The sequence below is a fragment of the Cryptomeria japonica genome, chromosome 1, assembly GCF_030272615.1.
Source record: "Cryptomeria japonica chromosome 1, Sugi_1.0, whole genome shotgun sequence".
NCBI lineage: Eukaryota > Viridiplantae > Streptophyta > Pinopsida > Cupressales > Cupressaceae > Cryptomeria > Cryptomeria japonica.
This window is the reverse complement of record NC_081405.1, coordinates 433,557,429-433,582,670: the sequence shown is the minus strand read 5'-3', so window position 1 is coordinate 433,582,670 and position 25,242 is coordinate 433,557,429. Positions and strand designations below refer to the sequence as shown.

The 25,242-nt window shown below is 39.5% G+C and overlaps 1 protein-coding gene across 2 annotated transcripts in view; it reads right to left on the bottom strand.

The window, feature by feature from the left end:
• Positions 1-1,763: 1,763 nt before the first annotated feature.
• The window catches only part of LOC131064918 (transmembrane emp24 domain-containing protein p24delta3), a 79,934-nt gene continuing 56,455 nt past the window's right edge, over positions 1,764-25,242 (bottom strand). The window contains exons 4-5 of one of the 2 annotated variants that reach the window (XR_009111331.2): positions 5,800-5,874; positions 1,971-2,105 (exon numbers count right to left, since the gene is read on the bottom strand). Coding sequence is in view for 1 of the 2 variants with exons in the window: in XM_057999251.2 (XP_057855234.1) it covers positions 1,961-2,105 (145 nt within the window). In the remaining variant the exon portion in view is untranslated. Of the gene's footprint in view, positions 2,106-5,799; positions 5,875-25,242 lie in introns of both variants that reach the window. The other variant, XM_057999251.2, reaches the window with a different exon arrangement.

Below are 25,242 nucleotides of genomic sequence, written 5' to 3'. Positions count from 1 at the left end.
CTAGTATGGTTTTTGTTACTTGTCTACCTTGTATGTATTAAGTTGACCCTGTATGTTCCTATGATTTTGATTAACAATTTGGGTTAATAACCATGACTACACCCCCGCAACTAAAATAATGTGGGCCAAAACACAAAGATGGATTAAATTCATGTCATCTAACGTGAGTTTTTGAACCCATAAATCCCTTGAGACTCATTCGCAAATAAGCAGCATATTCATTTTAAAGGGTATACATGTAGTGGTGAATCACCCAGGGTTGCAAAACAATGGAAACATATCATCTCTCCTCAATATCTAACGAATGTTCTTCAATCTCTAAACATGATGGTAAAGGCTGAGTAGTTCAAGAGCAGTGCATTTTTGTTGTTATCAATCCTAGGAAGGTGATTTTAGGAAGTTTTAGTGAATGGGACATCTATCCAACAGTTATTGAAAGGTACCAAAATATCTGGAAATTGATTAAAAATTAGACGCATTTGGATAAAACAAAATAAGTAAAATGCTTAAGATTTGAAAACGGTAATGGTTAGTGAAGTGAAATGGAGGTTCGGGAATTGGTTTAGGTCCCACACATTCTCGAGTGCATGATTGTGTTAATGGCACAGGATGATAGCACCCCTCGTTACACACCCCATTTAACCACAAATTTTCATAAGCCACACATGGTGACATCAATGTATCTTCTTTTAGGCACTTCTCGTAATGAAGGTGGTCTAATGTGTTAACGTGGTTGTTGATTATGCTGGAGAAGATCAAGCATACAGTTAATTTTAGTTATATGTAATTTTGTCATTTTTATGAGTTGATTCCCAATACAATTGATTGATTTATGACTTGGTTAGACTTGTACACTCTTGATGTTATCAGCTGAAGATTGGCAGGTTACCTCAACCTCTGGTAGTGATTACACTGATGTGCTAATCTTCTTTTGATGGGAATTCTAGCCAGGTATCTTTGGATTGTTAGTTTAAAGATAGTGAGTCACTGTGTTTACATGGATGTTTTGGTTAAAATGTTTGCTTCCATGGCAGTACAGAAGGCTTCTAAATTAGAGATGTGGATGTGAATGTTACATAATTTCTACTTCTTGAGTAATTAAATGACTTCTTTGTCATGCCCAAAATTCATATTTTCCATTTTTTCGGTCCTTGGACCCTCTTAACCAGAAAATTATCTACCAGTACTCTCTGCCTCCTCCAACTTGGCCCTCTTATCCAAACAATTTACCTAGTACTTGAAATATTTCTTTTGTCAAGTCCCTGCCCTCCCATTCCCTCACTCTCACACCAATCAATCCCGCTTCCCCTACTTCCAACACCCCAGAAACCCTCTTGCTTAAATACCATGAAGAGGCCATTAGTCATTATTCATAACAGAAGATTGTTGACATACTCTGTATTTTGACATTGAGTGCATTCTTTTGTAGATTATAAATGATGCACAACTTAACGAATTGATTTTCCTAGCTAATGAATTTTCAAAGAAATTTGAACTTTCTGTGTACTCATGCATCTTGAGGATCAAGTATGTACAAAATTCAATAAATTTTTTAATGTTTTTTTCTCATCCAGAACAGGAAACGGGGAATGAAATTGACCACCAGAGAAACGTCTAAACATGAACATTTTCAAACAGAATCCACCAGAGAAACATCTACACATCAACATTTTCAAACAGAATCCACCAGACAAAATGTCTAAACATCAACATTTTCAAACAGAATCCATTTTGTAGATGCATGCATGCAATTTGCTAATGAGTGATGCATTCAGAAAACTCGACCATAGACATTCTTAATATAAATCTAGGAAAAATAGAATTGACTACTCCATGTCACACCCTAAGTTGTATAACCAGCGGCATACGTTACAAAATTGATTACAAATTAATAATAAAACTGGTTTTGATTCTGTGAAATATATGTTTGAAAGAAATAACTCATATCAAAGCAGGTCACTTAAATGAGCTTTTTCTTCTCAAAGAAACTCTTCAAGTGCCACAGTTGCCAAGCTGACATTACTAAGCAAACTGTTAATGACATGATGCTAAACCATGCCACCCTAGCATTTGTAACTTCACTGACCTCTCGCATTTCTGCTTCCCTGAAAGATAGTAATAAGAGAAGCATTCAGTATTCCATATAAACTAATGAGAATAAATATAAATGTAGTAATAACTGAGTTTGATCTTCCAAATTTGGCCAGGGAAAATACAAGGCCAATGAATTATGATACTAGAATGTTCATAGATTTTATTAAAATCAAGTAACATCATTCCTGAACTAATCATTTGATAAATAGGTGGTTAAGGAGAACAGGAGTTGTGCAAGGTAGGAAAATGGGGGTAGTTGAGGTGAGGATTGAAAAATAAATTGAATGAATGATTCAATAATCGGATGATTACATTGAACGATATGCACACGTATATATAGAGGTTACAAGACGATGTTCTATAATTAGAACATAACGTTACAGTAAAAGATTAAAGAGCTAAACGCTAAATTAAGCGTGAAAGCTAAATTAAGCTTAAAAGCTAATTAACTAAAACGAAAAAGCTAAATGCTAAATAAAGCTTAAAAGCTAATTACATAATAAAAAGCTAACTTAACAAGCTAAATAAGTCGACAACTTAAAATAAAAGATGACCACTAAAAATAGAAGATGACCATTATAGAAGATATTAATATTATTTTAACACCCTCCCTAATGGTCATCGTACTCAATACCCTACAGAAAACACTGCAGGTGTTATGATCACAGATGCAAAGCACACTCTGCTGCTACGAAGACCCTCCCAGGATCTGTAGAATGTAAATGACCAAGAGTACCAAAAGCCATCCAAGCGAATGTAGCCTTCACACGTGAATTAGAGATCTGGCACATGCGAATTACTGAAGCCTGAAACAATGATTTTGAGGAAAAAATCAGCAAACCCTTTTGCAAAGAGTACCAACTCCAAAACTGACTGCAAGATACCACGGTTGCAGATGTTCGCTCTGGCAGGTGTGACCCAAACTGACTGCAACAAAGCTCAATTTTTGAGGAGAAAAATCAATCAAAACCAGAGAGCGAATCACAAATCCCACGCGAACTTCGCGTATTACAGATGATTTTTGAGGAAAAAATTGTAAAAACCAGCAAACAAATTTTCAAGAAAAAATTATGAAAACCTAGAAATCCCACGCAAGCTTTGCGGATGACAGATAATAATTTTTAGGGAAAAAAATCGAAACCCTACAAACAATTTTTGAGGAAAAAATCATGAAAACCCTCCCATGATTGTTTTGTGAAAAAAATTAAAAAACCGACAGACAATTTTTCAGGAAAAAATCGTGAAAACCTTGGGACCTGTAAGACGAGGTCTGGCCTAAATCAATCTGATAAAGGTAAGGATATTCAGATATCGTGAACATGCACTGTTTCCAGGTGTTGTGGCAGCTGTTGTGGCAGCGGTTGAACTTTTGACTGTGTTCCAACATGATGTTGGTCAAAGATGCCATCACAAAAACTGAGGTTGAACGTGGTCAACCTAGTGAAGGCACAAAGAATGAGATAGAAGAATCTGATTTTTTTTTTTTTAAATCAGAATAGAAACAGCTACTGAAAAAACAGAAACCCTGGAGAAGAATTCTGGTATGAATTCCAAGGCGCGGATTTCGAGATTTGGAAGAAACCCAAAAATGAATTTTTTTTTCTTGCAAACTTAAAACAGCATAAACGGTGCCCAAAAAACAGCAAAATTTCCAACATTCACAGAATTAGCAGAAATTGCAAACTGTTTTTAAATTCCAAGGCAAATTCGATGGCACAAAATTCGGGGCATGAAAAATGAGGCATAGAAAACGAGACACCCGGAAAAATCTAAAACCAACCCAAAAAAGCTCTCAAAAAACCCACCAAAAATCTGAAAGCAAAATGCAGATCCGACGGCCCAAAAATTGAGGCACGGAAAACGATGCACCCATAAAAATATGATGATGACCCAGTTGAGGTCTCGAAAAACCCACCAAGAATCTGCAACCAAAATAAAATTTTGACTTGAGCTGAAGGGTCAAAACCCTAGTCGAAAATTGTAGAAACCCTAAGAAAATTTTCAATCTGCAAAAAAAAACCTCTAGGTTGCAAGCCTGAAAATCTCCAGAACCCTAAAAAAACATGAACTGCTGCCCAACACAAAGAAATTCGCCCACAAACCAGAAACCTTCAAAAAGCCTTCAAAAAAGCAAAATCGTTTTTTTATTAAAAAACAATAAAAAAAACCTGGTAAATATTCCAGAAAGAAGGCCATGAATTTTTATTAAAAAATTCGCCAAACTTTAAAGAATCCCATTGACCCGCTCTGATACCATGAAAAATAAATTGAATGAATGATTCAATAATCGGATGATTACATTGAACGATATGCACACGTATATATAGAGCTTACAAGACGATGTTCTATAATTAGCACATAATATTAAAGTAAAAGATTAAAGAGCTAAACACTAAATTAAGCTTAAAAGCTAATTACCTAAAACAAAAAAAGCTAAATGCTAAATAAAGCTTAAAAGCTAATTACATAATAAAAAGCTAACTTAACAAGCTAAATAAGTCTACAACTTAAAATAGAAGATGACCATTATAGAAGATATTAATATTATTTTAACAAGGATGAGCACAAGGAGAAGATTTAAAATGTCTTGTTTTCCTTAGGCCCTTAGAATAGCTAACAGTTATGTCACAATATTTTACATCCAACCTACCCAACAAGCCTATTTGAAGTAATGAGACTACCCTTGTGTGGTCAAGGAGACCTCCACTTTACCTATGCATTATTTTGATTTTACACTCCCTCAAGTTAAATCTCATAACAAAGCTTGGGATCAAAACTCCCTTGCCAATCTACCTACACCCTCCATTTAAGGCTCATGGTGATTCCTGACTAGCCAATAATGTTATTAACAAGGCAGTCTTATCAGATGTTAATTTAACAAAGTTGTTTTAACAATCAAATCTTATATGAGATTGTTTTATGTCATCTCCTAGAGGCCGTACCTTGTACATTTACCAGAAAAATGGATCAACAAAGTCAAATTGTTATAAAGCAATCACACAGAGAAGGATGATAGTCATCCCCTTGTTGGCATGAAGCTCAGAAGAATTCTAGTATCCATATGGCAAAAATTTGCAAAGTTTACTCTGCTATCATGCTGTCATGATGCCATCACAACTTTACTCAAAGGACTGGCAAAGTGCACAACCTTGGATAATTGAAAAGAATATGGTAAAACAACCTTGAGCACAAAGAGAGGCATCTTGAAAAATTAAGAAATGGAGTGGCATAATTATAATTAAATTTGGCAGCTTGCAAGAATCTAGCAGTAAGCAAATGCTAGGTAACCTTTTCATGCAGTTGGGAATTACCAGTAACATATTAGATATGAGGTGAGGGTCCAGACAGAAAGATGGGCAAATTTAGTCCCTCCCATGTTAAGTATACACAAAACAGGAACACTAATTATACTCCAACTAAAGAAGATTAAGAAACAAGAAAAGGAGATGTTGGCAGTTTGGTTGATGGAAGCAGTGGAAGCAACAGAAAGCGTATATAGTCAACATTATTGCACTATCACCTATGGGGCTTTTTAACCCTGAATCTGTTTTGGTCAGGAAACATAACATGGGGTTTTAAAGTCCATCTTTTATTTTCAGATGCATACTGTGACCACAAGATACGGATATAGCAATGCAAAATTAGTACTTGTGTAATAAAAACTTTGCTTTTTGGTTTGAAAAAAAAACAAATCAATAGAATTACCATGGCTTATTTTCAATCACAAAGCCTCCTTGACTAAACTCTGGATTTCGTGTGGAGCTCTTTCACATCCTGAATCTGTTTTAGTATGGAAGCATGAAAAGGATTATACCATAAAGCCCATCTTTTAACCATGGATGTTTACTTTGGGCCCAAGTCCTGGCCTATAAATACTGATATAGCAATGTCATATAATTGGTAAAATAAATATTAGATTTGTAATCTAATCTATAAAGATCAGAATTGATATTGATACTACTTCTTGTGTAACATACAATTTGCTGTTGTTTCAGAGAAACAAATTATTAGAGTTATGATGGTATATTATCAGTCACGACGTCTCACTGGTAAGCTGTGGATATTCTGAATGCATGGGACTCTTTCCCAGCCTGAATTGTTTTGATCTGGAAGCATGATATGGGTTAAAAACTTTAAAAGTCCATCTCTTTATTATAGATGTATACCCAGGATCCCAAATGCTGAACACCAGATACTGATGCAGCAATATAATATTAGTTCTTGTGTAATATAAAATTTGCTGTTTACCATAATGATCGGGAAAATGTGAAGTGGAAATTAAATCCAAAAGAATTTGCAAAAATAAACTTCGATGATGCATTAAGAGGCAATCCTAGGCCTGCAAGTCAGGTGTAGTCGTTTGCCATGAACATGGGACATTTTTACTTGGGATTTCTATATTCTTCAGTATGTAAACAAACAATATTGTGCAATATGAAGCAGTAATTGACAGTTTAACTTTCGTTAAATCATTTAAGCTGAAAAAGTTTGTGGTTGAAGAAGACTCTAAAGTGGTGATAGATGACCCTTGAAAAGGAACATGCTTAAACTAGAAATCAAAAAGTCTTTTGGAGGAAGCTGCACAGATCAGTAAGGCCTTTGGTGAGATCATTCTCTCACATTGTTATAGAGAAGCTAACTTGGCAGCTGACCTTATAGCCATTTGTGGTGTCAATCCAGATCTTCATCCAAACATATTTTTCTCCTTGCCACATTCATGGTCTGTTTGTCCAATCTATTTCATTTGAACGCCCTAAATTCTATAACCCTTGAAATCCCAATTGACCCACCATAATATGATTAACTAATAAATATCATCATACCTAGCTCATATAACATTACTACCACAGATAATGAGCATTTATATAGGTGTCTTATCATTATTATCTAGCACGGATTTTGGGCGTTCTTACAGAGTACCCACAGAAACCAGAGGAGAGGTTATCAAGTTGAGAGAAAGAATTGCAAGGAAGGTGCTGGAAAAATGGGAGGTAACAAGAAAAATTTCGAACCTACTTCCTGCTCTGACTGGAGAAAGAACAAAGAAGTCTAGGATATCCTTCAGCAGGGGGGTCTGAATGTTTTCATGGAGCGGCTAAGTGGGAAAGACCCCACAATCACTAGCTATTTCATCAAGAACTGGAAAAATGGCAAAATCCTTATCGGATCCCAGATGATGAATGTTGATGAAGAGGTCATTGCCAAGGCCACGAGGATGACTACTGAGGGAATGAAATTTTATAGGGACCGAGGCATATCAGATAAAGCAGCAAATAAGTTTCCTGTCACGGACGAAGAGAGGAGAAAGATGATTAAAATCGACAACTCCTACCATGCTCCGAAGAGAATTTGCAGGCCATGGAGATTTGTTTTATTCGCTTCTATTGCATACATTACCTTAGATGGTAGGTTTACCAGAGCCTATGGGCATCACTTTGTTTTGCTCAACCATTTCCGTCATGGGGAAAAGGCGAGCCTACCCTATTACCTAGCATGCTCAATGGATCATACTATAAAGGAGGTTCAGAAAGACCCTAAAGGCGACCATGCCCTCCACCAGGGGCTTATGGTCCTGGTTTATAAAATGCTTAAGGGAAAGTGCATCGAAAAGCCTATTAAAAGCAAAAATGCAAGAGATGAGACAACGGAGAGTGAAGCTAGCGGATTTAACTTTGAATCGAAGACCGAGGGAGAATCGGAAGAAACTAGCAAAAAAGGGAGGAATAGGGCCAAGAAGAGAAGGATTATTGTGGAATCAGAAATGTCGGATTTTGAAACCGAATCCTTTGAGAAAAAAATTGTAAAAAGAAAGGGAAAGCTACTGGAAAGCAGCCTCAGAGGAAGAATACTAAAAAGGGTAACAATTCAGACATCAACCACATTTCTGGTTGATTCTGAGGAGGCGGCTGAAGAAAACAAGAAGGTTGAGGGTTAGGATAAAGAAGGGGAGGGTAACCTGGTGATGGGCAATATTGAGGTCGTGAATACCACAAGTCTGCAAAAGGAGGATAAAGGGGATAAAAGTGGTAGTGGTGGCAATGATACTATTAAAGCCTTCTATGAAACCATTGCTACCATGGTGAAGGATATCAACAGTTTGAAAACAGATATGCAGGCTATCGCAAGAGTTACGGTTGGTGATAAGCCCTTGGCTGAACATGTTAAAGAATTGGTTGCCGTTCTGCATAATGCGGAAGCTATTGAATGTATGGCTGGAAAAATCATAGCTACGGAAAAAAAGGTCAATGAGATGGGAGATAGAAAGGAAATGGAAAATAAAATGAATGACTTCGGCAGCAGAATTGACAGGTTGGATCTCAACGTCAAGAAGATTGCAGACCAAAATTTCCAAATCCTCAAATCGTCGGTGGACAACATGAACATCCTTATCAACAGGTTTGAGAACAATGCTCAGAAGGATGGTGATAAAGAGCAGCTGGACAAGAAGGGTCATGAAAGGAGGACCAGAGCTAACACAAAGATCAAGGGCGACATCAAAGGTCGTGAGCTAGAGGAACTAAAGACCTCAGTGAACAACATGAAACAAATGGTTGTTCATGCTGAGGAAATTATGAATAGTATTTAGGTCTCTGTTGGTGTCCTTGGTTCTGTCTTTTTGTTGTCTCTGTGCTTTCCTTTCGCTGTCTGTTCCGGGTTTTTAATGATATGTTATGTTAGTTGATCCCTTTCGGTGGGGTGGGATCATTTTGTCTTTTTGAAGTGATCAGGCACTTGTTTCTAGCAGTTTTGTTCTCCTGGCTTGTACAAGGTTCGGGTACCTTTCAAATACCTGCTTTTACTTAATCAAAACATTACTACCACAAAATGATTAACAAACTATATACCGTATCCCCCATATCTTTAGGAATGTGGATTACGGGAATGTTGGGAAATTGGCATTGTTTGTGGCTTTTTTCGTGCTTTTGCTTGACGAGATTGATCTGGCATGTACTCTAGGTGGGTTGTCTAGCGGCACTCATGTAATGTCCCCAATATAATTAAATAATTTAATTAACTATTGTATGGCCCCGAATTTAATAATAAAATCTTTCGGGCCCCTTTTATTAGTTAAGTTTTTACCTTGCCCTGTCGGCCCATTTGTAACCCTTCGGGAAGTTTCTCGGAGCCCATTTATATGGCCGAGTTTGGCTTAGTTGTAGGTAGGTGAATTTGGTAGTTTTTCTCTGTGTGTGAGAATTCTTGTTGGAGTTCAATTGTCAGCCATTTCGGAGGTGGAAGATCCTCCCTACTTGGCATCCGCAGTTTCGGTGGGAGTAACTACTAACCCTACCATGCTCTGCTTTCAATTCGAGATTATTGTAATCTGAAGTGCTATCATTTTTGAATCTGAATTTCTACTTGCATGTCTGGTGTGTTCATTCCCATGCCAAATTGTGTTAATCTGATTATATTGTCCACCTTGCACTACACGGCATAATATTTGGTGTTTCCCTTCACCTCTCAATACTGGAGTTGTCCATATGCAAAGGAAATTAGTTGGTGCTGAATCGACAACTGTATTCATTGCACGGAGGGAAGGAATTGATGTCGTACGGCCTCTAGACCGTACATTGGGTAGAAGGAAGTGACCGTATGGTCACATTCTTGTCGTACGAGCAGCACAACACCACCGTACGGGTGGAGTGTAGCCACCGTAGGGACTTGTATGTTGAGTGTAGTTACCGTACGGAGTAGCACAGCGTGGTGAAGCACCGTACATTGAGTTCTTGGCCACCATACGGGTGTGAGTCTTCGGGGGAGGTGTCGTACGGCTGGGGTGTCGTCGGGTACATTACACTGGTATCAGAGCTCGTAATCTTGCCAGCCTGTCAGGTAGTGGATGCAGGTGTACACCAAGAGGAGGTATCATTCTATTGACAGAATGGGGAAACCACAGGAATTTGCCAAGGAAGTTGTGACACTGTTAAGGGAGCTAACCAGAAGCCAAGCTCAGCGCAACGAAACAATGATCAGAGGGGAATAACGACAAAAACTCACGGAGGATACATTGCGACAATTGGCCGTGGGTAAAACAAATGGAGATCATGGCGATAATTCGGTCACTGGAAGGTCAAACCCACAGTGCTCCCATTCCCAGCCACTGATGCCGACATTTACCCAGAGAACAGAAGCACCTCGTGGGGAGCAAGAGTCCACTTTCCAAGAGTTGCAAATCTCGAGGGAGACATATCCTTCAAGGATTATGTGGAACTCCGGATGAAATACTCGGGCGGTAGAAGTCGTGGCTACTACAACGATGATATCAAACGAAAGGTTGGTAAGATTAATTTGTCATCCTTTGATGGGACTGGAGTAACCTTGACACAAGCTTGGGTACAAAAAGCAGATACCTACTTCCAACTCAACCTGATGCCTGAAGATGAAGCTATCAAATTTGCAGCACTTCACTTGGAAGGAGTCGCTCACGAATGGTGGCATCATGGAATGGTCACCCTCGGCCACGATCAAATAACTTCATATGCCGAATTCACTGAGAGGCTTATAGACCGTTTTGATGGAAAGGATCCAGAACTCAACTTCAAGGAACTGGCTCAATTGAAGCAATCTAGGCCTGTGGACAATTACATTACAGAATTCCAGAGATTGTCTGTGTTGGTGACAGATATCTCGGAGAGGAGATTGGTGGTGTTATTCATGGGCAGATTGATGGAACCACTAAAGGGTTGGGTGAAAGGGTTCAATCCCAACACGCTCACGAAAGCGATTAAGAAGGCGTGTGACATGGCGACATCTTCTTCCTCCAGAAATTTTCCTCATGCCAAACCACCCTTCGCCCCGAAGGAGAAGGATAACAAAACCTTTCCGAAGAAGTCATCATTGGATGATGCCACAAAACAGGAGCTCAGAAGGAAGAAGCTTTGTTTCACTTGCAGGTAGCCATGGGAGTCGGGACACCGATGCTTGGGAAAAGGAAAGATTCATTATATTGAGGTAATGTCTGATGGTGGGGAGGAGCATGAGGAAAGTGAGCCACCAAAAGAAAAGCCTATACAAGAAACAAGCCAGGCGGAGAGAATTTCCACACTGGTACGAAGGGGAGGTGTCATTGCCACGCTAGCGGGTACCCCAAGGTGCAGTGTGTTTAGGGTACGCGGTACGCTTCAAGGGCAACGAGTCTTAGTCATGCTCGACAGTGGGGCCTCACTCAACTTCATAAACTCATCACTCGTCACCCAAAGGGGTTTGCGTACTGAAGAGCATGAAGGGTTCAAAGTCAAGGTGGCGGGAGGAAATCTCCTATCATGCACTCACCTGGTTCCGCAACTGAGCATCACCATGGGAAATTACACAGTGACAGATGATTTCTTTGTGGTAGATCTGGATGACACGGATGTCATATTGGGCATTCAATGGATGGAAACCCTCGACCAATACACACAGAGCTTCAAAAGGATGGAGTTCTCATTCGAGGTGGATGGTAGGAACGTGGTTTTGAGGGGAATGTCGAATGGCGGCCCGAGGGAGATTTCGGCCAAATGAATGGAAGCCATCTTCAGACATGATGAAGTCGTCTGGGCAGCACATTGCTTGATCTCGACAAAACCTGTGAAAGGGCAACCGACTTGCTACCAGGATGAGGAACTTCAAGCGGTTTTGGATAAGCGCAGTTTGGTCTTTGCTGATATTCCACCTGGTATACCCCAACATCGAGGCTTTGAGCACACCATCAAGTTGGAGGAAGGAGCAAAACCTATTATCACCACACCCTATCGCCACCCGAAGAAGTTCAAAGAAGAGATAGAGAAAACGATCCAGGAACTCCTCGATAAAGGATGGATCAGGCCCATCTCTAGCCCCTTTGCGTCCTTAGTGGTACTGGTGAAGAAGGACGAAACTCTTAGAATGTGTGTCGACTACTGTGCACTGAACAAGAAGACTATCAAGAATAGATACCCCATCCCCAAGATCGATGAGCTGCTGGACGAACTACATGGCGCAGTCTATTTCTCCAAAATTGATCTCCGCTCCGACTACCATCAGATCCGCATGAGGGAGCAAGATGTGGAGAAGACAACCTTTCGTTGCCATTACAAACACTATGAGTTCTTGGTCATGCCGTTTGGGTTAACCAATGCTCCGGCCACTTTCCAGTCCTGCATGAACCACATCTTCAACAAGCAACTGTGTAAGTACCTGTTGGTATTCTTCGATGACATACTCATCTACAGCAAGCCCTGGGAGGAACATCTGAGACATTTGGACGAAGTATTGGGGATCATGGAATCGCAATCATTGTATGCCAAGAGGTCCAAATGTGAGTTTGGAATGATCGAGGTCGTGTACTTGGGTCACGTCATCAGTGCTCGAGGGGTACAGGTTCACCAGGAGAAGATTCAAGCAATTTTGGACTAGCCTCCACCCAAGACTCTCGGAGCTGCGTGGATTTTTTGGATTGTGCAGTTATTATAAAAGGTTTGTGAAGGGATTTTCACAGCTTGGTGCACCACTGACAAATCTGACAGATAAAGGATCCTTCCATTGGGATGCGCAGGTGCAACACACTTTCGACAAGTTGAAAGAAGTTATGAGTACGTGTCTGGTTCTGGCACTGCCAGACTTCACTCACCCTTTCATCCTAGAGTGCAATGCTTCGGGTGAAGGCATTGGAGCGGTGTTGATGCAAGACCATCACCCCATCGCGTTCGAGAGTCGGAAGCTCTCGGGAGCGGAACAACTGTACTCCATTTATGGCAAGGAGATGCTCGCCATCATGCACGCCCTCGCCAAGTTTCGGCAGTACCTCGTTGGAGCAAAATTTGTTGTGCGAACAGATCACAACAGTCTAAGATATTTCTTGGAACAAAAGGACTTGAATGAGCGGCAATAGAAATGAGTGAGCAAAATCCAAGCATATGATTTTGATATTGAGTACGTGAAGGGCAAGAATAATGTGGTCGTCGATGCCCTGTCAAGAAGACCGGCTATATGTTCGTTGTCACAGATCTCGGTAAATTGGAAGGCACATCTGTTGGTAGAGTACTCCAAGAATTCTTTTGTGTGCAAGGTGATGGATGGACAAATACAGGATGACAGGTACAAGGTGATTGATGACATCATCTACTACAAGGATAGACTCTATTTGGTACTGTTGTGACGTTTTCACACATCGCCCCATTGCAAATGGGGACCCATGTTTTTTGCTCGTTTTGTTCGTTTTCGCTTTGCTTTTTCTAGGGTTTTGTTAGTTTGTTAGTTGTCTGGATTTAGGGTCAAGCCTTAGGGTTCTAATTACCGTCTTTTCGGACCAAAATCCAGTCAGTTTTGGGGCTTTTGAGTTTCCTTTTCTAGAATGCAAATTTTGAATGCAATGAATTTGCCAGAATGGTCTAATTTTCAATTGGAATGTTCATGCAGAGCTTAAACTTGTCTAAGTGTTGAAGATGAAATGTGAATTTTTGTCCAATTGAATATTTTTGACCAAATTTTGACTTTTTTGAATTTTGATCCTGGGCATTGGAATTGATTTGTTTTCGCCTCGTGAAGTGTTAAAATGTGAAAAATCTTGTTATTTTGGCCTGTAGGAGCAAAATCGCTCCTGTCCCTCAGTGAAGGACGGGAGCTCAATCTCAAATATCTCATCATTCCTGCAGAGTCCAGACAAATTTTACGTTTGAAATAATGGAGAACGACGAGATCTTTCCATTGAATATAAATTGAAGATTTTCATGAGCACAGAAATGCCTCCAGGGGAAAGATCGCTCCTGTCCCTCAGTGAAGGACCGGAGCTACAAATTCAATTTCGCCTTGTCCTTGCAAGATTTTGATGACTTAATGATTTGAGGACGTCCAAGGGAAGATACTTTGCCAAATGAATATAATTTGATATGCAAAAACGAAGGAGAATGACCTATATTGACCATATCGCTCCTGTCCCTCTCCAAGGGACCAGGGCGAGGTACCTTGTAGCTCTCGTCCCTCTCCCAGGGACCAGAGCGATTTCCTTCATTATGCAAAATCCAGACAAAGGTCAAGGCAAGTTTACGTTCAAAAACAAGGAAAAACATGAGATAAATGCGTTGAATATAAATTGAAGATTTTTGGGACGTCCATAACAGTGCTAATTGCCTAAATCGCTCCTGTCCCTCAGTGAAGGACCGGAGCTACAAATCCAATTTTGCTTTGTCCTTGCAAGATTTTAACGTCTTGACGATGTGAGAAGGTCCAAAGAGGTACATTTTATCAAATGAATATAACTTGAAGTGCTGTCGGGGAGATCAACAGGGTAGCAAGTCCGGCTTGAGTGAGGTCCTGATCCTGAAATTTGGCTAAGTCTGGAATGCCCTGATCCTGAATTTGACTAAGTCTGGAAACTGAAAAAACCTCCAAAAACTAGATTTTGCAATATAACTCCTGGAGGTCTGAAACCACTCTCAAACATCCTGAAAGTATATATGGAATATAACTTAAAGTATAAGAAAGAAGAAACATAGAAGGAAATGTCACTTATACTTAAATGTTATATTCCATTAAAATTGTCCTGATCGAGAGTGCGACAAGTCAAATTTCGCTCGTGTCCCTCACCAAGGGACCAGAGCGAAAATGCTTAGTTGAGCCATTCCTGACCTTGTTTGGACGAATCGAGACATCAAAGGCATGGTGAAGTACGATCTAGGCAAAGATCAAGCAAATTTTATGTTCGAAGGCAAGAAAGGAGGTCAATCGAACCCGTTGAAGACAAATTGAAGATTATCAAACGTCAACAAAGGACCAAAATGCTTAAGTTCGCTCCTGTCCCTCAGGAAGGGACCAGAGCGATTTTTGTTGTGGATGACTTTCTTGCACAGTTTGAACCGATCTCAAGGCATGGATGAATAGAAGAGCACATTACGAACCCGTTGAATATAAGTTTTGAAGGTGACAAAGTGAAATAAGGCCCATAGAGCTAAAATCGCTCCTGTCCCTCTCCAAGGGACCAGAGCGAAATTCTTATGAAGGCTTAAAATTTGAAAGTTTATCAAGCATCAAGTGATCACGAAGGATCAAGGAACTTTATTTTGCACGATGATGGTGATTGCAAGTTGGAGAACGCAAGCATGAACCCAAAGACTTGAAGTTCGCTCCTGTCCCTCAGGAAGGGACCAGAGCGATATTGATTATAGTTGCTAATTCCTTCAAAAATCACGTTAAGTCAAGGTTTTGCAAAGGGGTAAAAGGTACAAGGTGTCTTTTGAAGATGATATGCAAGAGTTTTGAACGTAAAAGTGTTATCAATTAAGTTAAAGGACTCATATCGCTCCTGTCCTTTGGACAAGGACCAAGGCGATTTTTACTAAAACACTCATGTTCCGACAAAATCAAGACAATGCAAGGATAGCTAAGGTCAAGGACGTCCTTTAAGAGGCAATGAACGAGGAACCAAGGATGAAAGATGACACGTTTTGGCTAGAGCTTCAGGATCGCTCCTGTCCCTCTTCAAGGGACCAGGGCGATATCACATCTAAGGGACATTTATTTGCAAGACAAGTCACTCAAGTTTGAAAATCCTAGCGAAAATGCCAATTCCAACGTGAGGTTAAAGGCTTTGAACGTCAAAAGTGCAAAAAATCAAGACCAAGTGATGGATCGCTCCTGTCCCTTAGTCAGGGACCAGGGCGATGAGGTACATATTTTCCATGTTTTTTAAAAATTTTGGCGCTCAAACGCATTTTTGAATTTATTTAAATGCTAGGAAAATCGATATTTAATTAATGGCATTTAAATTTAGCGCTTGGTATTAATTGATTATTTTTGCCTTGTAAGAAAATCGAATTTATTAATTAAAAATGAAGGCATTTAATAATTGATTATTAATTCATTAAAAAATTAAATGGAGCGCTTGGTATTTATTTGTTTTATGGAGGTCGGCCCTTGTTATTCATTTAAAAATCATTTAAATTGCTTTATTTTTACAAAGTCGGCCTAAATGGTGGTGAGAGGTGTGAGCGCTATAAAGGGAGGGGTAGTTTATTTCATTTTCACATCATCATTTATCATCTCTCATATGCGACTTGGAGAAGGCAAAGGAGGAACGAATTTCATTTCAAGCTAGAAGGCACTAGTAACTATCCAAAGGAGAGGCGAACTTGAAGTTTCTATTTGAGCGAAGTTGCCTAGGACGTCAAAGACATATCAAAGATGGCGAAATTGCTAACTTGAAGAAAAGATCACGTCCAAGGCTTGAAGGGTGGCGAAGTTGATAAGAGGAACGTTCTTTTGAAGATCACATCAAGACTATCGAATTTCAAATTTTGCCTAGGCGAATTCCTTTATTTTGCATTTTAGAGTTAAGCTCTCAAGTAAGGTATGGCAAGATCTCTTGTTTTAATTTCAAATTTTGATCGTCATTGCCTTAATTTTGAATTTTGAAATTTTGTTTTGCCTTAGCTCAGTTGTTTTTAGGAAATGATTAATAAAGGACTTATCATTAAGTTTCCTAAAATTTGCTCTCTAATTTATGTTATGTATTGCAAAATCATGTTACTAATTTTGAAATGTTGTGTAGGCGTCAAATGGAGGTCTCTTCAAGGAAAATCAAGCCGGATCAAGGACGGTCTTCGCCAGGACGATCAAGCCAAGACATGGGCGACCTCTTCCAATCCAGCGTTCCAAGGCGAGGTACATCATCCTGCACATCAAGGACAAAAGGAGTTAGAACAAGAGTTAATCAAAGATAGCCTCTCAACGACATCAAATTAAATATCTAGCAAGCTTCAAGTGTCAGATGAGGTGGCGTCCTAGTCATCATTTCTCCAATCAGAGAAGTCCATCTCAGCATGTCCAGATTCAATGTACTTAACTCATGGAAGGTGGCACAAACTCCGATGTACCTACCCCGGCTATCCATTGGTCGATTTTTCTAGAAGGGACATGTGTCCAAGCAATACAATTTTATCATTGGTCAAGCATTAAATGTTATGTAATGGTTGTAACAAACCCTAATTAGGGTTTTCATTGTAAAATCTTGGCCATTGATCTTGAATTGATCTAAGCCATCAAATTGTATTGTGGGCACTATATAAGCCCAAACATTTCATTTGTAAAAGGAGAATTAGAGTGAAAGAGATTTTTAGATAGAATTAGAGAGATTTGTAAATAGTTGAAAGTAGTTAGAGAGTAGAATAGGAGGACAAGGCAAGAAATTGTTGCCATTGATTGTAAACAAACTCCATTTTCATTGAAGTAATGGTGAAATATGTCGTTTTTCTTGCAATTTGCATGGTTTCTTGTTGAGTCTTCAATCTTAGATGGTAGATAATTAGATGAATGGAGGAAATGTGATTGATTGATGGTGGAATTCGTACATCCATACTACTAGCAGTTTGTTGATTGCAGACTTGCCTTGCGTAGTCAACTGGAATCATTCAGCCTAAGCTCAATTTCAATTTGTTGCCTCTTCATTGATATGCATCAACTTGGATGGTATCTATGCCTGCGGTGATAACTTGAACATCATAAAGCTCCCCTTAGAAGATTGCACTAGTCTTGTGTAGATGTTCCATTGATGTCAAAACAAGACCTAGTTAGAGTTTCATCAAAAGGTCAAGTCATTGCTCCTACATTCTTAGTATTAGGATTAGATCCTCTCTTCGCCCTTATCCTTTTTCTATTTTTTTTAATCTAAGTTAGTAAGAGCCTGTGTCCAGCAAAGCAGATCGGAAGTTCAATGTAAGTCCCCTTGTGATTCCAGCAAATCACATCATACCACTGGAGCTTGTCCACACGTGGAGACCCCACTAAAAGAACCTTGGAGTCTACCTAACTGATCCTTTACGCGAATCTTCAGCAGTTAGAGACTATTTTCTCAAGAGAGGATAAGATGCCTTTAGGTATTTTATTCTGTGTATGATTGTGTACAAAATACACGTCAACAGAATTGGCGCTAGAAGGAGGGCTTGTACGTGAACTCCAAATTCTATCACTTCAAATTTACGGAGGTTATCTCAAGAGCTTTTGTCCCTCCTCCCGCGCACAACAGAATTGGCGCTAGAAGGAGGGCTGAGCATTTGAAAGATCGATCTTGTCAAGTCACATTTGAAGAAATTTTCAAGACAGAATTGAATTAGGAGCGCTTGACAGTGAACACGAACTCTTGAATCCAAGGAAGATCAGTGGAAAGCTTTTTCTCAAACAAAGAAGGAAGGTGACTGCTGGATCGTTAGTTGGACTTACGCAAGAAGGAATCAAGCTGGAACTAGTTGAACGTTCAAGTTGAATCCGAGATATTCAAGATCTCTCTTATTCCAAAAAATCCAAAAAAAAGCGAAAAATAGAAAATCCAAAAAAAAAGTGAAAAATAGAAAATCCAAAAAAATCAAAAAATCAAAAAATCAAAAAAGAAAAGAATTCTCATGGAGCGGCAACAGTTTCACGAGGAGCAACAAGTTGATTTTCCTGAACTTTGGTGGAGATTAGATACACAACTTTATCCACGCAGATTGTCCGAGTTTGCAAGACCAGGGCAGTGTCGAGTCCACGAGACAGAGGAACATGATGAGATGCATTGCTTGAAGTACTTATCAAGGATGGAATCGGCAGCACAGGGAAAAATCTTCTTTTGGGATGTCCCCAAGCCAGAAAGAGAGGAAGGCAATTTCAGTGTCCCAGAAACTAAGGATCCTCTTCTAAGCTTCATGTGGATGATCGAGAGTCAACTCATTTTAGATGGCGAAATGCGTCTTGAAAACATATTGCTACCATTGTGGTGTAGAATTCACAACTCACCTCACTCGGAATTTACTTGCTCAGTATGTGAAATGGCTATCAATCAAGTCAGAAACCAGTTTGGAATGCCAACTTTGTCCGAGGAAGAATGCATCATGAACAGATCTTGGGGTGCACATCTCGCAGCCGAATTCAGGAGAACCTATGAACAGGACATTGCTCCAACATCTGAATGTGAGAAGGATCAAGTGTACGTTGACGATACCAATGCACCTGATGATCAATGTATTACAATGGATAGCCTGCCATGCCTTGCACCTGAAAAGGAATACTATGAAACAAAAGTTGAAGAATCAGTTGAGAATATTCAAGCAATAATAAAGGAAGATCCAGGAGTTGAACAAGCAACTAAAGGAAAGGACGACTCATTCCTTGAAGAATTCTCACTTATGCTACAAAAGGAGATCCTTGAAATTGAATTGCAAGAGTTTTCGAATGGCCTCATTGAAGAAGACAATCAAGTTGACATATTGAACAAAGAGATACAAATCATCATAAGTGAGCCCAGATATGAAGAACAATTCAAAGGGGCGCTTGAAGATTTCATCACCATTATGCTATTTGAGGGAGCATTGAAGGATCTTGTAGAAGAAACACAAATGGAATTACTACCAAATTTTTTTCTAGATAAGCAAGTTACTGGGAGTGATATGATCCACCATCAGCTCCGACCTCCCGAGACTATACTTGAAGAAGAAAGGCCACTTGAGATTATCTTTGATCCACTAGAGGAGATGTTTGAAGCTCAATCCATCAAGGAGACTCTCATTTTTGAAGATATGCTAACAATATTTCATGAAGATGCCTGGTTTATGCAAGATATCTCAGTGAAAACAGAGAATCTTGAGCTATTCGAAGGGGCGCTGAGCTTGTTTCAAGAGGAATTTCCTAATCAAGATCAACATGTTGTGGACGCTCGTGGAATGATTCATCATCAATGGCGACCTCCTGAAGCGGCTGGTGACCTCGCTTTCAACAATACAGTTCCGTCTGAGCCTGAAATACGCCAGGTTGTTTCTTTCCTTAATCCTAGCTTTGAAAGTTATTATGATTTTGATTATGGGGATTTTGGGAAAACAACTTGCATCTGGATTGATCATGGTCCTAACGAATTACCTCAGTTGATCATTTTGAGTGAAAATTTGCTTGAGTATGAGATGTGCATGGTGAGAGTTTGCTTTTCTATATTTAAGGATGAATTTGCCCGATTAAGGACCATCACGTTTGCCATGCTCCTGTTGCACAACCTGAGAAATCATGTAAAGTTATGTATATATTTTGCTTCTTTGAGTCGTGTCGAGTCTAGGACTCTTGTATATAGGTTTAGAGTAGGTTTTCTTTTTTTAGGTTAGAGGTCTTTGAGCCTTGTTCTTAATTTGCCTTGAGTCATTTGACTCATGATCTAGTGTGGCTCAGGTAGTTTAGTTGTTTGCTTTTGGTGTGCGTTTTAGTTTAGTTTGCTTTGAGTCGGTTTGTCGGTCGGTTTGCTTTAGTTTAGGTGTCTTGAGTGGGAGTCTCCATCTTGTAAGGGGGTGTTTGTGTTGTTGCTCACACACTGGCAATATCCTGGATCTTATGTTAGACTCATTTCTTAGATATCTATTCATGAAGTGCTCGGAATCCAAGGTTGTTCCTCTCCAGTTTTATCATCTGATTAGGACCTGTATTTGACTTGGAAGGGAATCATTTTCTGTGTCTTGATGCCGACATCTGTTGATTACTATATCTTCACACATTAATAGACTCCGAGTCATTATGGTTTTCAGGCAAAGCTGTGATTGGTGAAAAATCTAAAATCTGGCTTCAACGCCACCGCAATCCTCAAACCCTAGTAAGCTTCACTGCTTACGAGCCAAAAGGAATTGACGAAGAGAAAAGCAATATCAAAAGGAAAAAATGAGAAAAAAAGAGAAAATGAAAGAAAAAAATGAAGAGAAAAGTGAAATGAAACGAAATATCAAAATTGGCTAAAGGGAATATGCGAGTAACTCCATCGGGGCTATAGACGCCTGGCTGGCAATGGAGCAATGTTCGTGAGCTTGCGGCGATAACCTCGTCGGGACTATGGACGTCTGACTGGCAGCGAGGCTCTATCCAGGATGCTTTTGAAGTTCAGATATACTACGTAGCCTATCACAGGGGAACCTGAAAGTCATAGTTGTCTTGTCGAGAGGAATGAATACACTTGCACACACCTGGGTAATCAAAGACTAAGTGTCTAGATATGGTTAAGGATTCTCCTTCTACTTTGAGTACATTTTCTAATCTCTTGATGAGCTAGGTTGAATTTTCCAGAGGTTCTAGGTGTCGATTGAGTCTTTATCTCTGAAATGTTTTTCAACATTTATTCAAGGTGGCGCTAGATGTTGTGACGTTTTCACACATCGCCCCATTGCAAATGGGGACCCATGTTTTTTGCTCGTTTTGTTCGTTTTCGCTTTGCTTTTTCTAGGGTTTTGTTAGTTTGTTAGTTGTCTGGATTTAGGGTCAAGCCTTAGGGTTCTAATTACCGTCTTTTCGGACCAAAATCCAGTCAGTTTTGGGGCTTTTGAGTTTCCTTTTCTAGAATGCAAATTTTGAATGCAATGAATTTGCCAGAATGGTCTAATTTTCAATTGGAATGTTCATGCAGAGCTTAAACTTGTCTAAGTGTTGAAGATGAAATGTGAATTTTTGTCCAATTGAATATTTTTGACCAAATTTTGACTTTTTTGAATTTTGATCCTGGGCATTGGAATTGATTTGTTTTCGCCTCGTGAAGTGTTAAAATGTGAAAAATCTTGTTATTTTGGCCTGTAGGAGCAAAATCGCTCCTGTCCCTCAGTGAAGGACGGGAGCTCAATCTCAAATATCTCATCATTCCTGCAGAGTCCAGACAAATTTTACGTTTGAAATAATGGAGAACGACGAGATCTTTCCATTGAATATAAATTGAAGATTTTCATGAGCACAGAAATGCCTCCAGGGGAAAGATCGCTCCTGTCCCTCAGTGAAGGACCGGAGCTACAAATTCAATTTCGCCTTGTCCTTGCAAGATTTTGATGACTTAATGATTTGAGGACGTCCAAGGGAAGATACTTTGCCAAATGAATATAATTTGATATGCAAAAACGAAGGAGAATGACCTATATTGACCATATCGCTCCTGTCCCTCTCCAAGGGACCAGGGCGAGGTACCTTGTAGCTCTCGTCCCTCTCCCAGGGACCAGAGCGATTTCCTTCATTATGCAAAATCCAGACAAAGGTCAAGGCAAGTTTACGTTCAAAAACAAGGAAAAACATGAGATAAATGCGTTGAATATAAATTGAAGATTTTTGGGACGTCCATAACAGTGCTAATTGCCTAAATCGCTCCTGTCCCTCAGTGAAGGACCGGAGCTACAAATCCAATTTTGCTTTGTCCTTGCAAGATTTTAACGTCTTGACGATGTGAGAAGGTCCAAAGAGGTACATTTTATCAAATGAATATAACTTGAAGTGCTGTCGGGGAGATCAACAGGGTAGCAAGTCCGGCTTGAGTGAGGTCCTGATCCTGAAATTTGGCTAAGTCTGGAATGCCCTGATCCTGAATTTGACTAAGTCTGGAAACTGAAAAAACCTCCAAAAACTAGATTTTGCAATATAACTCCTGGAGGTCTGAAACCACTCTCAAACATCCTGAAAGTATATATGGAATATAACTTAAAGTATAAGAAAGAAGAAACATAGAAGGAAATGTCACTTATACTTAAATGTTATATTCCATTAAAATTGTCCTGATCGAGAGTGCGACAAGTCAAATTTCGCTCGTGTCCCTCACCAAGGGACCAGAGCGAAAATGCTTAGTTGAGCCATTCCTGACCTTGTTTGGACGAATCGAGACATCAAAGGCATGGTGAAGTACGATCTAGGCAAAGATCAAGCAAATTTTATGTTCGAAGGCAAGAAAGGAGGTCAATCGAACCCGTTGAAGACAAATTGAAGATTATCAAACGTCAACAAAGGACCAAAATGCTTAAGTTCGCTCCTGTCCCTCAGGAAGGGACCAGAGCGATTTTTGTTGTGGATGACTTTCTTGCACAGTTTGAACCGATCTCAAGGCATGGATGAATAGAAGAGCACATTACGAACCCGTTGAATATAAGTTTTGAAGGTGACAAAGTGAAATAAGGCCCATAGAGCTAAAATCGCTCCTGTCCCTCTCCAAGGGACCAGAGCGAAATTCTTATGAAGGCTTAAAATTTGAAAGTTTATCAAGCATCAAGTGATCACGAAGGATCAAGGAACTTTATTTTGCACGATGATGGTGATTGCAAGTTGGAGAACGCAAGCATGAACCCAAAGACTTGAAGTTCGCTCCTGTCCCTCAGGAAGGGACCAGAGCGATATTGATTATAGTTGCTAATTCCTTCAAAAATCACGTTAAGTCAAGGTTTTGCAAAGGGGTAAAAGGTACAAGGTGTCTTTTGAAGATGATATGCAAGAGTTTTGAACGTAAAAGTGTTATCAATTAAGTTAAAGGACTCATATCGCTCCTGTCCTTTGGACAAGGACCAAGGCGATTTTTACTAAAACACTCATGTTCCGACAAAATCAAGACAATGCAAGGATAGCTAAGGTCAAGGACGTCCTTTAAGAGGCAATGAACGAGGAACCAAGGATGAAAGATGACACGTTTTGGCTAGAGCTTCAGGATCGCTCCTGTCCCTCTTCAAGGGACCAGGGCGATATCACATCTAAGGGACATTTATTTGCAAGACAAGTCACTCAAGTTTGAAAATCCTAGCGAAAATGCCAATTCCAACGTGAGGTTAAAGGCTTTGAACGTCAAAAGTGCAAAAAATCAAGACCAAGTGATGGATCGCTCCTGTCCCTTAGTCAGGGACCAGGGCGATGAGGTACATATTTTCCATGTTTTTTAAAAATTTTGGCGCTCAAACGCATTTTTGAATTTATTTAAATGCTAGGAAAATCGATATTTAATTAATGGCATTTAAATTTAGCGCTTGGTATTAATTGATTATTTTTGCCTTGTAAGAAAATCGAATTTATTAATTAAAAATGAAGGCATTTAATAATTGATTATTAATTCATTAAAAAATTAAATGGAGCGCTTGGTATTTATTTGTTTTATGGAGGTCGGCCCTTGTTATTCATTTAAAAATCATTTAAATTGCTTTATTTTTACAAAGTCGGCCTAAATGGTGGTGAGAGGTGTGAGCGCTATAAAGGGAGGGGTAGTTTATTTCATTTTCACATCATCATTTATCATCTCTCATATGCGACTTGGAGAAGGCAAAGGAGGAACGAATTTCATTTCAAGCTAGAAGGCACTAGTAACTATCCAAAGGAGAGGCGAACTTGAAGTTTCTATTTGAGCGAAGTTGCCTAGGACGTCAAAGACATATCAAAGATGGCGAAATTGCTAACTTGAAGAAAAGATCACGTCCAAGGCTTGAAGGGTGGCGAAGTTGATAAGAGGAACGTTCTTTTGAAGATCACATCAAGACTATCGAATTTCAAATTTTGCCTAGGCGAATTCCTTTATTTTGCATTTTAGAGTTAAGCTCTCAAGTAAGGTATGGCAAGATCTCTTGTTTTAATTTCAAATTTTGATCGTCATTGCCTTAATTTTGAATTTTGAAATTTTGTTTTGCCTTAGCTCAGTTGTTTTTAGGAAATGATTAATAAAGGACTTATCATTAAGTTTCCTAAAATTTGCTCTCTAATTTATGTTATGTATTGCAAAATCATGTTACTAATTTTGAAATGTTGTGTAGGCGTCAAATGGAGGTCTCTTCAAGGAAAATCAAGCCGGATCAAGGACGGTCTTCGCCAGGACGATCAAGCCAAGACATGGGCGACCTCTTCCAATCCAGCGTTCCAAGGCGAGGTACATCATCCTGCACATCAAGGACAAAAGGAGTTAGAACAAGAGTTAATCAAAGATAGCCTCTCAACGACATCAAATTAAATATCTAGCAAGCTTCAAGTGTCAGATGAGGTGGCGTCCTAGTCATCATTTCTCCAATCAGAGAAGTCCATCTCAGCATGTCCAGATTCAATGTACTTAACTCATGGAAGGTGGCACAAACTCCGATGTACCTACCCCGGCTATCCATTGGTCGATTTTTCTAGAAGGGACATGTGTCCAAGCAATACAATTTTATCATTGGTCAAGCATTAAATGTTATGTAATGGTTGTAACAAACCCTAATTAGGGTTTTCATTGTAAAATCTTGGCCATTGATCTTGAATTGATCTAAGCCATCAAATTGTATTGTGGGCACTATATAAGCCCAAACATTTCATTTGTAAAAGGAGAATTAGAGTGAAAGAGATTTTTAGATAGAATTAGAGAGATTTGTAAATAGTTGAAAGTAGTTAGAGAGTAGAATAGGAGGACAAGGCAAGAAATTGTTGCCATTGATTGTAAACAAACTCCAT